This window comes from Ursus americanus, chromosome 5 (genome assembly GCF_024610735.1).
Source record: "Ursus americanus isolate L20-20 chromosome 5, mUrsAme1.1.p, whole genome shotgun sequence".
Lineage (NCBI taxonomy): Eukaryota > Metazoa > Chordata > Mammalia > Carnivora > Ursidae > Ursus > Ursus americanus.
The window spans coordinates 1048636-1062582 of record NC_142131.1 but is presented as its reverse complement, the minus strand read 5'-3'; the positions used below and the strand labels follow the sequence as shown (position 1 = coordinate 1062582).

Below are 13947 nucleotides of genomic sequence, written 5' to 3'. Positions count from 1 at the left end.
TATGTATGTATGCATGTATTTATTTATTTATTTATTTATTTATTTATTTATTTATTTATTTTAACGATTTTATTTCTTTGACAGAGAGACACAGCAAGAGAGGGAACACCAGCAGGGGGAGTGGGAGAGGGAGAAGCAGGCTCCCCGTGCAGCAGGGAGCCCGATGCGGGGCTCAGTCCCAGGACCCTGGGATCATGACCTGAGCCGAAGGCAGACGCTTTAACGGCTGAGCCACCCAGGTGCCGCAAGACAATGTTTTTAAGCAGGGAACCTTCTGAGAAGTTGAGATTAGAAGCATCCATGAGCACAACTTAGAATACAACAAGCAAACCAGAAACAGCGTTGTTAAGATACTGGCTTGGTCAGTAAGTACAAACAAGAGGAAATTCTGTTATTTGTTTTTGCTTTGTTTTGTGTTGTTTATGCAGATACTGAATTTTAGAGCAGGAAGAGGGTACCTGAGGGAAAGCTACCCTCCACACCTGGATTTTTACAAATGAAGAAACTGTCATCATTTCCTTGAGAAAGGTGTCATAACACATTGAGATCTCACCTCTATCTGGTGTGACTCCAGCCCCTAAGAAGGCTCCACAGAGAAAGCTTTCCTAAGAAAATGACCCACTCTTACGATGCTGTCTGGGCTATTATTACACAGGCTTTATCGTTAGGCAGGCCAATTCAATGCATGCCAACCACAAGGGCTCCAAGTACTGAAGAAGGACCTTGGAGATGATCTCATCTGACTACTTCATTTTACAGAAGGGAAAAACACGACCCAGAAAAATAAAGCAAGCAGGCAGAGCTCCGCATCAGGTGGGAACACGTTTCCTAGCAGTGGCACTACTGACATCTTCTGGACCAGACACTTCTTGGGTGGGGGGAGGGCTGTCCTGTGCATTGCAGGACATGCAGCAGCACCCCTAGCCAATAGCAGTCCCTCCACCCAATTGTAACAATCAAAGGTGTCTCAAAACGTGGCCAAAATCCTCAGAGAGTGGAGGGGCAAGACAAAATTGCCCCCAGTTGAGAACCACTGGGTTAGAAACTGGGACGACCAGCAACCCAATCCCTCTCACTCCCAACACGGTGCTCTTTCACGACATGACCACTTGTTTTTAAATAAATATTTTGGGATGAGGAAGAACTGATTAAAGCATTAAGCCATCACTGGGGCGCCTGGGTGGCTCATTCGTTAAGCATCTGCCTTCGGCTCAGGGTGTGATCCCGGCGTTATGGGATCGAGCCCCACATCAGGCTCCTCCACTATGAGCCTGCTTCTTCCTCTCCCACTCCCCCTGCTTGTGTTCCCTCTCTTACTGGCTGTCTCTCTCTGTCAAATAAATAAATAAAATCTTTAAAAAAAAAAAAAAGCATTAAGCCATCACTAATACTGATTACATGTCAAATGGTATTAATACCCAGTAATTAAGAACGAGCCTTAAAAAATGAGTCTTAAAGAAATGAAGTACCTGTATTTATCCACCTAATTGTATGTGCATATGTGAACACATATGTTCATGCACACGTATGAGGCTGAGACTATGAAATCTATGAAACAAGAAGTCTCTCGATTTGGGCTAGATAAAATACAGTAATGTCCCGTTAAAAGATACTTTAGGGAGAAATCCCTCTAAAACGGGCACATTTCTTACCATCCTTAGACAAATTCACTATACACTGTACCTAAATATAGATCACCTTTTTTTTTTTTAATTAACAAGAAGGGACCCTCGTTGTGAAGTTATCTAATCATCTTATTGTAATAAGAAACTCTGTTCAAAGAGCTATAGTTTCCTAAAACAGTGTTTCAAAACAGTGCCAGATTCCTTCTTAAACACAAATGAGAAAATCAAGCTTAAGAAATAGGATACACAGGGGCGCCTGGGTGGCTCAGTCGGTGAAGCGTCTGCCTTTGGCTCAGGTCATGATCCCAGGGTCCTGGGATGGAGCCCTGCATTGGGCTCCCTGCTCAGTGGGGAGTCTGCTTCTCCCTCTCCCTCTGCCTGCTGCTCCCCCTGCTAGTGCATGCTTGCTCTCTGTCAAGTAAATAAATAAAATCTTAAAAAGAAAAGAAAAGAATTAGGATGCACAGCTTCTACCACCACCAGCAACCTCTGATTTTGGAGTTCCAGATAACTACAGTATCAAATATTACCTGTTTCTCTTTTTCCGGTGTTCTCTATTAGAATTTTCTGATTCACTACCACTGCTCGTGTTACAGCGTGAGCGTGACCTGAAGACAAAATGAGAAGAACAAAAGAAAAAAAACCCACATTTATGACAAATAAAAAATTTCGGAAAGGTTCATGTTGGTTCTTCGGAATGAATTTTGTAAACATCAGTAGCTGTTATTATCCCTCCCTCAGTCAGTGCTTCTCAATTCAGTCAGACATCTGACTGAGTCCGCAGACACATGAAACCACGCTCCCCTAAAAGACCACAAAATCAAGCACTTCCAACAGAACTCTGACCTGGCAAAGCCCTAAGCCCCTGTAGTGGACTAAGTATGCACACAAAGTCCGGTCACACCCCCACCCCAAATCAACGGAGGTGGAGTTTACTTCCCCTCTCCCTGGACTAGCGCTGGTCCTGTGACCGACTATCAACAGAATGACGTGGAAGGTGTTCTCTGCCAGTTCCCGGACTACTTATCTCTTCTCGGAGCGGGTAGCTCCTGCTTCCTCCTGGCCGCCGTCTCAAGAAGCCGAGGCCAGTCAGGTAGAGAGACCACAGAGAGACAGAAGCCTCAGGCCTCCCGCCATTTTGCCAAGACATCAAATGTGAGAGAGAAAGCCTCTTGAATATTCCAGCCCCAGCTGCCCTCTGACGGCAGCTTCATATGAGACTAGCAAAACTAGCCTGTTCAATCAACAGAATCATACAACATATATATGGTTGTTGTCACTTTAAGCCACTAAGATTTGGGGTAGTTTTAATGTAGCAATAGATAACCAAGACAGTTCCTCTGTCAAAGAAGCAGAAAAAAAAAAGAAGTTGCTAAGGACGCTACAGAAGGAAAGACTGAGAACCAACTGAAGCCAAAGCTGATATCTCCAAGTTAATTTTTTTAATAATGACCTTAAAGCAGTCACTAACAGCAACAAACGCCCCCAGTCTGGCTTCAACTCTGAGTAGTGCCAATCCTTCCTCCCTCTCCCTGACCCTCCTTCCGTTTTATTTTTTTACCTCCTCCTTTGCTTTAGATCTGAGTCTTCACCACTGTTATGGGCTTTCCTATAGAAAACAAATAATGAAGATATTAAAGAAAATAGAAAGTTATCCACTGGCTAAGGAAAGCACAGCAAAATGAGTTTCACTTCAGTTCATGTGTATCTGTTTTGCATTCGTTCATTCACCAAACATTTAAATCACACAATATGCCCAGTCCCAGGAGTAAGAACATGAAACCAACTGGCCTCAAAAAGCCAGCAACCTCACGGAGGCTGCAAACAGTCTACCGGCAACAATGCACAACGTGTCTGTGAGGTATGATTCACCCCGTGATGGGGCTGTCTGCAGTTCCCACGTCTGTAATCTGCCAAGTCAAGTTCTGCCACAACCTGACTGACATCAGCTCTCACTTGCATGCCCTTTCCAACCCTCTGGCCTCCAAGTCCCTTGACCATTTCTCTAATAACCTCTTCACAATAACTCTGCAGCCCACGTCATGGCCACATCTTGGACTTTATCATCTGTAACTACCTCCAAACACTTTGGTCTCTGGCCACAATCTCTTCCCCTTCCTGTTTACACTCCTGAACAGCTTTGATGGGGCATCCTGGTTAAACACGCAGCTCTGCGGCCCGACAATCTGAAAGTGAGCCCCATCTCCTCCACCGATGAGGTGTGTGATTTCAACAAATTACTTCTCTATCAGAGCCTCAGTTTTCATGGCACCTCCCACAAAGGGTTGTTACGAGGATGAAATGAATACATTTCAAATGCACAGAGTGGGGCCCGGCTCATTGAAGAAACCAATAAATGTTAGCTGTAATTATTATTGCTTATTTCCACTACTTCCCTTCTACCTTTCTTTGACCTCAATAGTACAATTTGTTCATTTTCCTTGCTACTTTCCATCTGCTCCTCTTGGCCTTTCTTCATTCCCTCCCTGACCCAACTGAGATTTCCATCATTGTGATAACATGTATGCCAGTACTCAAAACTTCCTCCAATTCCTGTTTTTGGTTCAGTATTTCTGGCAAGATCCCATGCATGAGTAAATCAGACTATCCAGGTTCTCTGAGCCAGCCGTCAACAGCTAGCTGAGTGGGACTGGAGGGAGTTACACAAAAGGGCACATTAATTATACTACAGATCCATGTTCACAAGCGTCATGTGAGTCCACAACGTCCTACCACCTTTCTCTGATCTAGGTACTCTCTGCAAAGCAGTTTCCAACTCTTTTTACCTGGCAACCCTCTGATATGCAGCTCCCTCTGCATCAGAAGCTGACTTTGTTTTCTCCTTCCAAAGAAAAAGTAGCCATCAGATGGCAACTCTTCCATCTTCCTGTTTCCAAAAATAAAACTTGCCTACATCTTCTTCTGTGTTATTTACAGATCTGTCCTTACAACCAAGGTCAGTCCCTCCACCTGTGTTGTGTGGGTCCCATCACCTCTTATCTTCTCAGTGACTTTCAGTAACTACCCTTCTCTCTCAGATATATTAAACTTGTCCATATGGAAAATTCTTTTACCAACTTTTCACATTATCAACTTTCTACTATTTAAACACACACATGTATGGGGTGCCTGCGTGGCTTAGTTGGTAAATGTCTGCCTTTGGCTCAGGTCGTGATCTTGGGGTCCTAGGATTGAGCCCTGCGTGGGGAAATCCCTGCTCAGCGGGGAGTCTGCTTCTCCCCTCTCCCTCTGCCCCTCCTCGCCGCTCATGCTCTCTCAGAACTCTCAAATAAACAGATAAAATCTTTAAAAAAAAATAAACACACACACGTCTGCTTAACTCCATATCCCCCTTCATTTTTTCCCCAGTCTCTCCTTTCTCTTTCAAAGCACCAAACTTCTTGAGAGGGTGCCTAAGCCCCTTGTCTCCGTTTCTTTACCCTTTATTATATTTGCCTTCACACTGATTCGGCCGACATGGCTCTTTAATGGCATCATCATGACTTATGTTCCCCCATTTCTCAAACATACTTACGCCAAACAACGTAAGGTTGATAGGTCTCTGTCCTTACACCAAATTTTTTGATAATTTTTACTTAGTATAAACATAATATATATTGTTCACAGATGATCTCTATAGCATTTAAGGAATACAATTCCATTCTTGGAATTCACAATTTTCTTAAAGATAATAACTGCCTAGTTTTCTATGCACCTATAGGTTGCTTAGTTTTCCTTGTTTTATCAGTAATTCTTCATCCAAACTCTGAGAGCTGCATGAACCTTCCTGAGATGGGCGAATGCTTCGGTAATCTACAAGTTCCACCAACATCTCCCTGGAGTCCTGTGCCTTCCTGCTCACATATGGACCATCCGCTCCCTGGCACTGCTGCACAAATGTCGCTCTGATTACTCCCCTCACCATGATCCAGGGAACTCCTTCTGCTTCTTTGTAAGATGCATCCCGTATTTCTAGTTCTTACGACTGCGGGTCTTGGTTTTGGAAGAACGTATCTTCCAATTGCTAACAGAGAAAGTCTGCATGGCAGGTACATTTTTTTTTTTTCTTTTTAGAGCTGGAATTTCTCAAAATATCATTGACACATGTAATTATAGTTTATCTGGGCTTAGAATTCTAAATTGAAAAGAATCTCCCCTCAGCGTTTTGAAGGCAATGCTTATCTTCTTTCTCCGACGTTGTTGTTAAGGAGCCCAATGCCACCACTCTGATCTGTCCACATTTGTGCATGAGCTTTTTTTCTCTCATATTCCTCCCTTCCTCGAAGTTTTAAAAATTCTCTCTTAACCTATAATGTTTTGAAATTTAATGATAATGGAAATTGGTATGGATCTAATTTTCCAGTCTATTATACCAAATGTTCAGTATCTTCTCTCTGTAACATTTGATCATTCAGTCTGGGATATTTTCTTGTACTACTTCTTTAATAGTTTCCTCTTCAGCATTTTTTATTTTTTTTTCATGGAAATTTCATTACTCAAATGTTTGATATCCAGGTTTGATCACCGTTTATCCTTATATCCATACATCTGTTTTATTTGTTCTAATTTGGGGATGATTTCCTTAACTTTATGTTCCAAACCTTCTACTAAGTATTTTATTTTATTTTAAGATTTTATTTATTCATTCAACAGAGAGAGAGACAGCCAGCGAGAGAGGGAACACAAGCAGGGGGAATGGGAGAGGAAGAAGCAGGCTCCCAGCAGAGGAGCCTGATGTGGGGCTCGATCCCAGAATGCCAGGATTACGCCCTGAGCCGAAGGCAGATGCTTAACAACTGAGCCACCCAGGCGCCCCTCTACTAAGTATTTTAAATTCTGCCACAGGAATTTGAAGTCTAAGAATTCCTACTTGCTATTCTCTTTTGATATCAAATTTTTTCCTCACATAATTATACTTTTGGAGAACCTGGGTGGCTCAGTCAGTTAAGCATTTGCCTTGGGCTCAGGTCATGATCTCCTGGTCCTGGAATAGAGACCCACATGGGGTTCCCTGCTCAGCAAGGACTCTTCTTCTCCCTCTCCCCGCCCCCTGCTCATGCTCTCTCAAATATATAAATAAAATGTTTTTTTTTTAAAAAGATAATTCTACCTTTAAGACATTTTTCTTTCTTATATTGTCTCTATTTCCTGTGAGTACACACACACACACACACACACACAAGGCTCGTTGTTTGTTTCAGTCTCTGTCTTTCCAAAACAGAAGCTATCTTCAAATGCCAAGTGATTACGGCTCTCTCTTCATATTTAAGAATTAGGCACTAAAAAACTGGAATCCTCTGGATTGTGCAGAGAATGTTAACTGATGGCTTCACTGCAGTGTGGAGCAAAGTAATGTGGGTAGTCTCAACCATTTCACTGGAGGATATCTTTGAAAGTTGGTATCTGTATGTCTTTTCTCTTGTATCTTTCTTACAGTGAGATTCTCTGATCTCATGCTTGGGAGATACAAATCTGGCTTCTTGCATTCTGGGAATGAAGAAGAAAGGGAGCTCTTTAGTAAGCAGATTTTCACTCTAGATTTTTCCTGTGGCCACAATTTCTTCATCTCTTTTCCCTAAAAGTAATTTCCTCTGAAGGTAATTCTCTTCGACCAAGCCAAATAAATGCTGGAGTTTCTCCCAGCTCTGTCATTGGCTTGGTCTTTGCATTCGAGCTATACTATCTACCTAGACAGCTTCATTTCGGTTTTAAATTTCAATTTACATCCTTAAGAAATTTATATTTTAACCAATGGCCAATCTACCTCCAGACTTCTACCCAACAATCCATATGAATCTTGCACCTGGACTTCTCAAAGATACCACAAATGTAATACACCAAAAACCAAACTCAGTTGTCCCTTTCAAGCTTTCCACATCCCAGTGATTGTGATTCCAGCGTACCACACTTCAAGCCTGGATTTCATTCTTGACATCAGTTACTCCTTTACCTGTCATATCAAACCTCCCAGCCCTATTGATTTTACCTTCCCATGGGTCTCAAAACCATCCACTTCCTTAAATCTCCACATCACCACCCTGGCCCAAGCTCCCATTAGCCTTTGCCAGGACTCGCATGGTAGCCTGCTGGCTGGCTCTCTCTCCCCCTGTTGCTCTCTTCTACCTTTTCTCCACAGGACAGTAAGACTCATCTTTACACAATACAAATGTGATCTTGTAATCACTCCCCTTCTAAAAACTACTGGGTCTAACAGCCCAAATCCTCAATAAGGCTCAGGTGTCCTATGAGGTGTTTCTCTCTGGACTCATTTATCCTTCTCATGAATGTTCCCCACTCCTTTCCACCCCAAGGCCTCTGTACATGCTAGCTCCTCCACCTCTCTTTGACTGTTCTTGTCTCAAATTCCAGCTCAAGCATCCAGGCTCTGAGAACCTTTTTCTGACCTGCTTGACTCAGCAACTCAGCAAAACTTCCCGTAATAGTGCTGGTAATACAGATACTTGGATGGTAAAAGTTATCAAGCAGTTATTCTTAGGATACGTGTACTTTTCTGTATGCATGTTAGGTTTCAATAAAGTTTTTTTTTAATTCCCCTAAGCACCACATAACTCTCCCTCAAGGATATATAAAAGTCGTAAGTGCACACGCATTTGTATGATTCATATATTTCTTCCCCAACAAACTGTAAACTCCTAAAGGGCAGGAACTCTCTCTAGGGCTGTTTAATACATGCCTGCATGAAGTAAGCACTCAATAAACATTTGGGTGTAAAGGTGGGTAGGGGTGAAAGTAAATTGTACTATCAAAAAGTAGTCTGGCTTTCTTTTTCTAGAACAGGAATGTTTAAATAAGCAGGCTTCAGGATCTCCATGAACCATGAAAATTATATGAAAGTGTGTATGTTTACTTAATTATGTACTTCTTCCCCCTAAGGAATGGTCCAACATTTCATCAGATTCTCAGAGTTCTGTCACCCAAAAGTGTTAAGGACCGGTGTTCTAAACTCACCCAGAATTTGAAAGATGTACCCATCTAATGACAAACAACTGGTGAAATATAAAATTTTGGTATCTTTTGCAAAACATGTTATTCTGGCAACCAGTAAAAAACAGAATTTCCTATTACTAAATGTAAGTCTTGAGATTCTTTCATGGTGTTGACAAATCTCAGTTTTAAATGTCAGAGGTACTCTAGCCATGCAGGGATTTGTGCCCAGGGGCAAGGTAAGTATCTGTGAAGATGAAGCAAGACTGACAAGGACAGGGACGTTCAGAGGGCATTTACAGTGGAAAGGAACAAAGAATGAGCTTTAGCTCTTCTTTGCCGGCATGTAGCAATGGTTATTTAGTCTCCTCGAAACACGCATGCCCAATAAAAGACCTTTCAAGTGATACACACAACCAGACAGAAGGCTCTATGGCTACCCAGACAAAAAGATTCTCTATAAATCAAAACAGTCTTTCCCCTGGACTGTGCCAATGAAAGGATCCTGTATCCACTCACCACAATTACTCATCTGTATTTCACAGGAACCCAACACAAAAAAATGTATCTCAACACAGACGTCATTAAGTCTAGATTTCAGAATGCATATGCTCCAAACTATTTCAAGCAATTAGTTTGGGGACAAAACTAATGTAAATTTTGGTACATTTTAGCAAAACTTGATAAATTCGTTTCCAAGTATATTAAAGTCAAAGTGACTATCTGCTCGACACGTGCAATTCCATTATTCAGGGAATGTTGTCAAAGTACGCTAGTAATGAAGGACGAAAAATTGTAAAAACCTATCTATTTAACAATAGTCATGCAGTGCCAAATTCTTAAAATATTCAGTGATTCCCACCACCCATGTCCCCTCAACACACATACACACACAAATGCACTTTAAAGTATTTCCCTGTGGTATTGCCTGGCTTTTAAGTGTTGTCCAAGTTGAACCAATCCTTAATCGGGAGGGCAAGAAATCTCTCCCCCTCTATATTGAAATGATGATTTATTATCCCTGACTTTTATAGATGTACAGCTCTGGATCCGAATCACAAAAGACAGCTACCTGCATCAGCCCCCCCCCCCCCCGCCTCCCCCTTCTCATCTAGGCCAAGTACTTTCCACTGGTACACAGCCCCATCCCAACCCATCAATAATCTCCCCGTGTTGTCATGGCTGGAAGCCTGAAAACCACATTTTCTCAGATTCCTTTGCCAGCTAGGTTCCACTTAGAGAGGCGCTCAGGTGAGATTTGAAGGCAGGAGAAAAGGGGAGGCAATTCTGCTTCTGACGTATCTATGGCATTTGCTCTTGCACTCCTGACAGGTAGGAGCCCCACAGCATTAGCCGTGGCGGTGGTCCCTCTGGCGGTGGCACCAAGAGGACTTGCTAGTGGTGGTGCCCACAGCAATGTCAGCAGCAAGCACGGATTCATGAAGGCCAGCTCCAAGGAGGAAAAAGCTTTTATCCTGCCAGCCCAGGGCCAATACAGCATCCAGATCTCAGGGTGCACCTCTCTGCCTTTAGTTTCTTCAATGCTACTCAAACTTGCATGCAATTCCCCACCTTAATCCCTCTCTGCTGGAAACGCCTAGTGACTGAGTGATACACATGCCATTTTCCACAGGGTTATTATGAGGATCAGATAATATATAGCAAGCAATTCTGTTCAGTACTTGGAACATAATAAATGTCAACTATGTCAACTTTTATCCCTTTGTTCTATCTAATCACTGGCAGTCATGATTCAGCTCCCCCTTTTCAGACCTACTAGATGAAGGCGTTGTTGACCTCTGTCTCCTTAACCATCAAAGGATTTCGGTGAAGCTGGACCTGGTTTGAGAAAGCTGGGGAACGAGACTCTGGGAAACTGGCAGAAGCCAAAGGAAATGAACCAGCAATGGACCAGCAAGTAAGTACCAATAAGGGCAGAGAAGAAAGAAGGGTTTCTGTTTCCTGATCCCCAGTGATCTTGATGGTTGAGAACATGACATGAACTTGTCGTAATTATAAAAGTCACTTACAAAATACCTGTCTGTAGGTACCCAAAGTAAAACACAGTCTCTATGAAGTAGGAATGAAATGAATTTCATTGGTTAGGCATTTCTAGGTCTTCTTCTCTTGGACCTGTTACATTGTCCAGCCTGCTTTTCAGAGAGTCCAAAACTTCTAGATATGGACTTTCTTTTTTAATTAAGTACATGCAAATATAATCATAAAAACAACCTGACCTGCTGGGTAAAATGTAACAGAATCCATTTTCTTTGTGTTTTGAAAGGGGTTTTACTCCAGTTTATGCAACAACATCAGTCTGGAGAAAGGGTACTAAGCCTCAGCTAAGATATATCTATAAACATAATTTTGTCTCCTCAGGTCAGAACATTTAATATCTTTTACATATAAAATATATCATTAATGTAATATATATTATATGTTACATATTATACATACTATATATTTGTTAAATAGATACATAACATGTATTTTTTAACTTATCAGTCTTAATTGCGTACAGAGAGCAAGTTTCCTACCAGTATTTTATGAAATTATTCTCTGAAACTTGGGCTGTTTAAAGAGAAATGCTCCAGAATCCCTAGCTCATTTTATCTCAAAAAAACATAAGCTTTCTGTTATCTTGGGAGGACAGTCATGATATTATGAGAATAACTTGGGATGAAAATGGGACCGGGACCCGAGGCTTCTGCTGCAAATTAAACACCGAGGCCTATGTTGAGCTCACCTCCTCCTTGTTGGCTGTACAGAGTCATCACTCCCACAGGAGGGGTTTCGGCGGCGCGTGTAGGGGCACTTCGGGGATTTCATGCGGTCATTGGGAGAGCTGTAGAGTCCACTGCAGTAGAAGAAGAATGGTCAACAATGCCCACAGACGGCCCAGAGGAGCAGACACCCCAGCCCCAAACTACAGAAGTGTTCACCCTCTCAGGGAATACTGGATCACGGGCACACAGTTCTCTCTGCTGACAAGATGTATTGAAAGAAAAGGGAGGTAAGATGTGCCAGATCAAATCATTAAGAGTCATTATCTTTCAGGAATGGATTTGTCTCACTGGCTTCGATGGTAAGAAGTGAACACACAAAGGATGGTAATAATAACAATTTGCACTTAAAACAAACCTACCGTATGCCAGGCACTGACTGGGCAAAAAGCTTTATATTCCTTATGCTAGCTAACCTTCATATCAACCACAAGCACTGACGTACAATTATTAGGCCCATGTAATGGAAAGAAAGCAAAAATATGGAATGTTGAGTTGAGTGGCCCAAGTAAAGTAGCTAGGAAGTGGCAGAGTTAGAATCTGAACCCCTGGGTCACTGTACCTGGAATCACCAGGACTATTTAGCCAGTAAGGTATAATGCAGGTCTGTTGCTGGTTTGGTAGTTGTGGACAGAAAGAAGCTGAATATACGGATATTTCTGTGAATAAAGTTCTTCTAGAATCATTAATCCTCAAATACACTTTTCAAGCACAGTTTTTTAAGAACTATAAAATACAGGGGATTATCATTAATATGCCATTTAGAATTCAAAAATATACTCCCTGACTCTAAGCCATCATAATGACATTCCAGGTAGTGTCTCAATACACACTGGTTTCCCTTCGTGTCTTCCAGGAGAAAGTTCCACATTAGGATACATCCTGTTGACTCCTACTTCAAAAGTTCTCAGTCATGCTGATTTAGGAATCTGACTGCCTTGTCCACAGCTGGTAATACCCAGTCACAAAGCAGTTGGATTCCATTATTTAATGAGCTGCAATCGCTAATCCCGGTTCTGCTGTTCTCCTTTAGAAAAACAATGATTCTCTTTACCTCTGGGGGCCGTTCTCTTCCCATGGTGCGTGAGATTTGCTTCTTTGGGTATCAGGGCTGTTTTCATTCTTTGCTTTCTTAAAGCTTTAATTTAAAAAAGAAAAAACATGGAAAATAAACTAACTAGAGAATAAAAGGAAGTAAATTCACATATTTACTTCCTCAGCGAAATTGTTTAACAAATGTTTTAAAATGTGTTTTTATTTATACCCGTGACTCATTCCAAAAAGAATATGAAGTGGCTGCCGAAAACAATTCATGTCTCCAGCAAGTACTGCTGGGTTCCCCTCCAGCTTTTTTTCTAGTATTACTGCTTTGAGTCAACAAAAGCCAGGTCATCACTGTTAGGAAACTATGAAGAGAGTCCACCTGCAGGACAGGAAGCAAGGGCAAGGGTAGAGACAAGAAAAGAAGAAAAGCTGACAAGGAAGGAAAGCTGGGGTATGAGGGCTCATGAGGTTGGCCCCTCTTTTCAGCTCTGGACTTGGGTCTAAATCTGTGCAGGTAGGTCAGCTGTGGACAAGTTCACACTACCCAAACTGACCTTTCCTGGCCCCCAGCTTCCGCCATATCTTGGCTTCATCCTTCCAAATCAGAATGACTTCCAAATGCTATTTCCTGACCTAGTATCATCTTTCTGCCCTAAGAATGTAAATATAACTGAGTTGTCATTCAACCCCAACAAATTGTTTTAGACACACATGGGGAGACACAGAGGAAAGGGCTCATCAGAAGCCTTGGGCCACCACTAACGGAGGAGAAGTTTATCACCTCTCACATCCCCAGAGTCTCAGCCTCAGGAAAAGATAGAGCTACTTAACTTCTAATTCACATTTAACCCTGGCTTTTTGAGAAATCCTCTATATAAATGTCCTCGAACATGGTCATAGCAGGGTTCTTTACAACAGCCAACAAAGAAGAGAGAGGAAAAAAATGACAAGGTCATTTCAAAAAAAGGAAAATAAACTTGTATCCTAGCATACTACATCCATACAGGAATTAATATAAACCTGAAAAATTATATATTTGACAAAGGCACTTAACTCATTGTATTAGCATAGAGTAGGTAGGTTTTATTTTTTGACCAATACACTATTTTGAGTAAAGTTAAGTAATCTTTGGAAGATCAAGTGCCCAAAGTAAAATCTTACTTTTGAAATGAGAAGTAATAAATATGGTAGATACTTAATACAACAGTAGAAAGTGTGTGTTTAATAAATCAGAAAGAAAAAGGGAAAAGAGAAAAGTGAGATTGAGAAATTCAGTACGGAGATGAAAGGGGAAATGGGAGAGCTGGCGAAAGTTGGAAAATAATGAAATCCTCGGTGGCTAATTAATTGCATTCACTCCCTAAGCCATTTCTCATCTGGAGCTTGAGTGGGAAAATCTGGCGGCCCTTTAGGTACCAGTCCTATTGGCAAGAATGCAGTTGTAAAGGGGACTGAACTCCTTCTGTACATTCTAAAAAGGCTTGGGATCTGAATTTCATGGCAGATTACCGTTCTTAGTTGGACTTACCAGATGCATACCCTGTACACAC

The 13947-nt window shown here is 41.8% G+C and overlaps 1 protein-coding gene across 4 annotated transcripts in view; it reads right to left on the bottom strand.

The window, feature by feature from the left end:
* Positions 1 to 13947, bottom strand: part of EPB41L4A (erythrocyte membrane protein band 4.1 like 4A) — a 243723-nt gene that overhangs the window by 31391 nt on the left and 198385 nt on the right. For 2 of the 4 annotated variants that reach the window (XM_045777279.2, XM_087861926.1), the window contains exons 14-17: positions 12408 to 12491; positions 11317 to 11427; positions 3187 to 3234; positions 2156 to 2233 (exon numbers count right to left, since the gene is read on the bottom strand). In XM_045777279.2, the coding sequence (XP_045633235.1) occupies positions 2156 to 2233; positions 3187 to 3234; positions 11317 to 11427; positions 12408 to 12491 (321 nt within the window). The remainder of the gene's footprint in view (positions 1 to 2155; positions 2234 to 3186; positions 3235 to 11316; positions 11428 to 12407; positions 12492 to 13947) is intronic. The other 2 variants (XM_045777280.2, XM_045777281.2) reach the window with 2 other exon arrangements.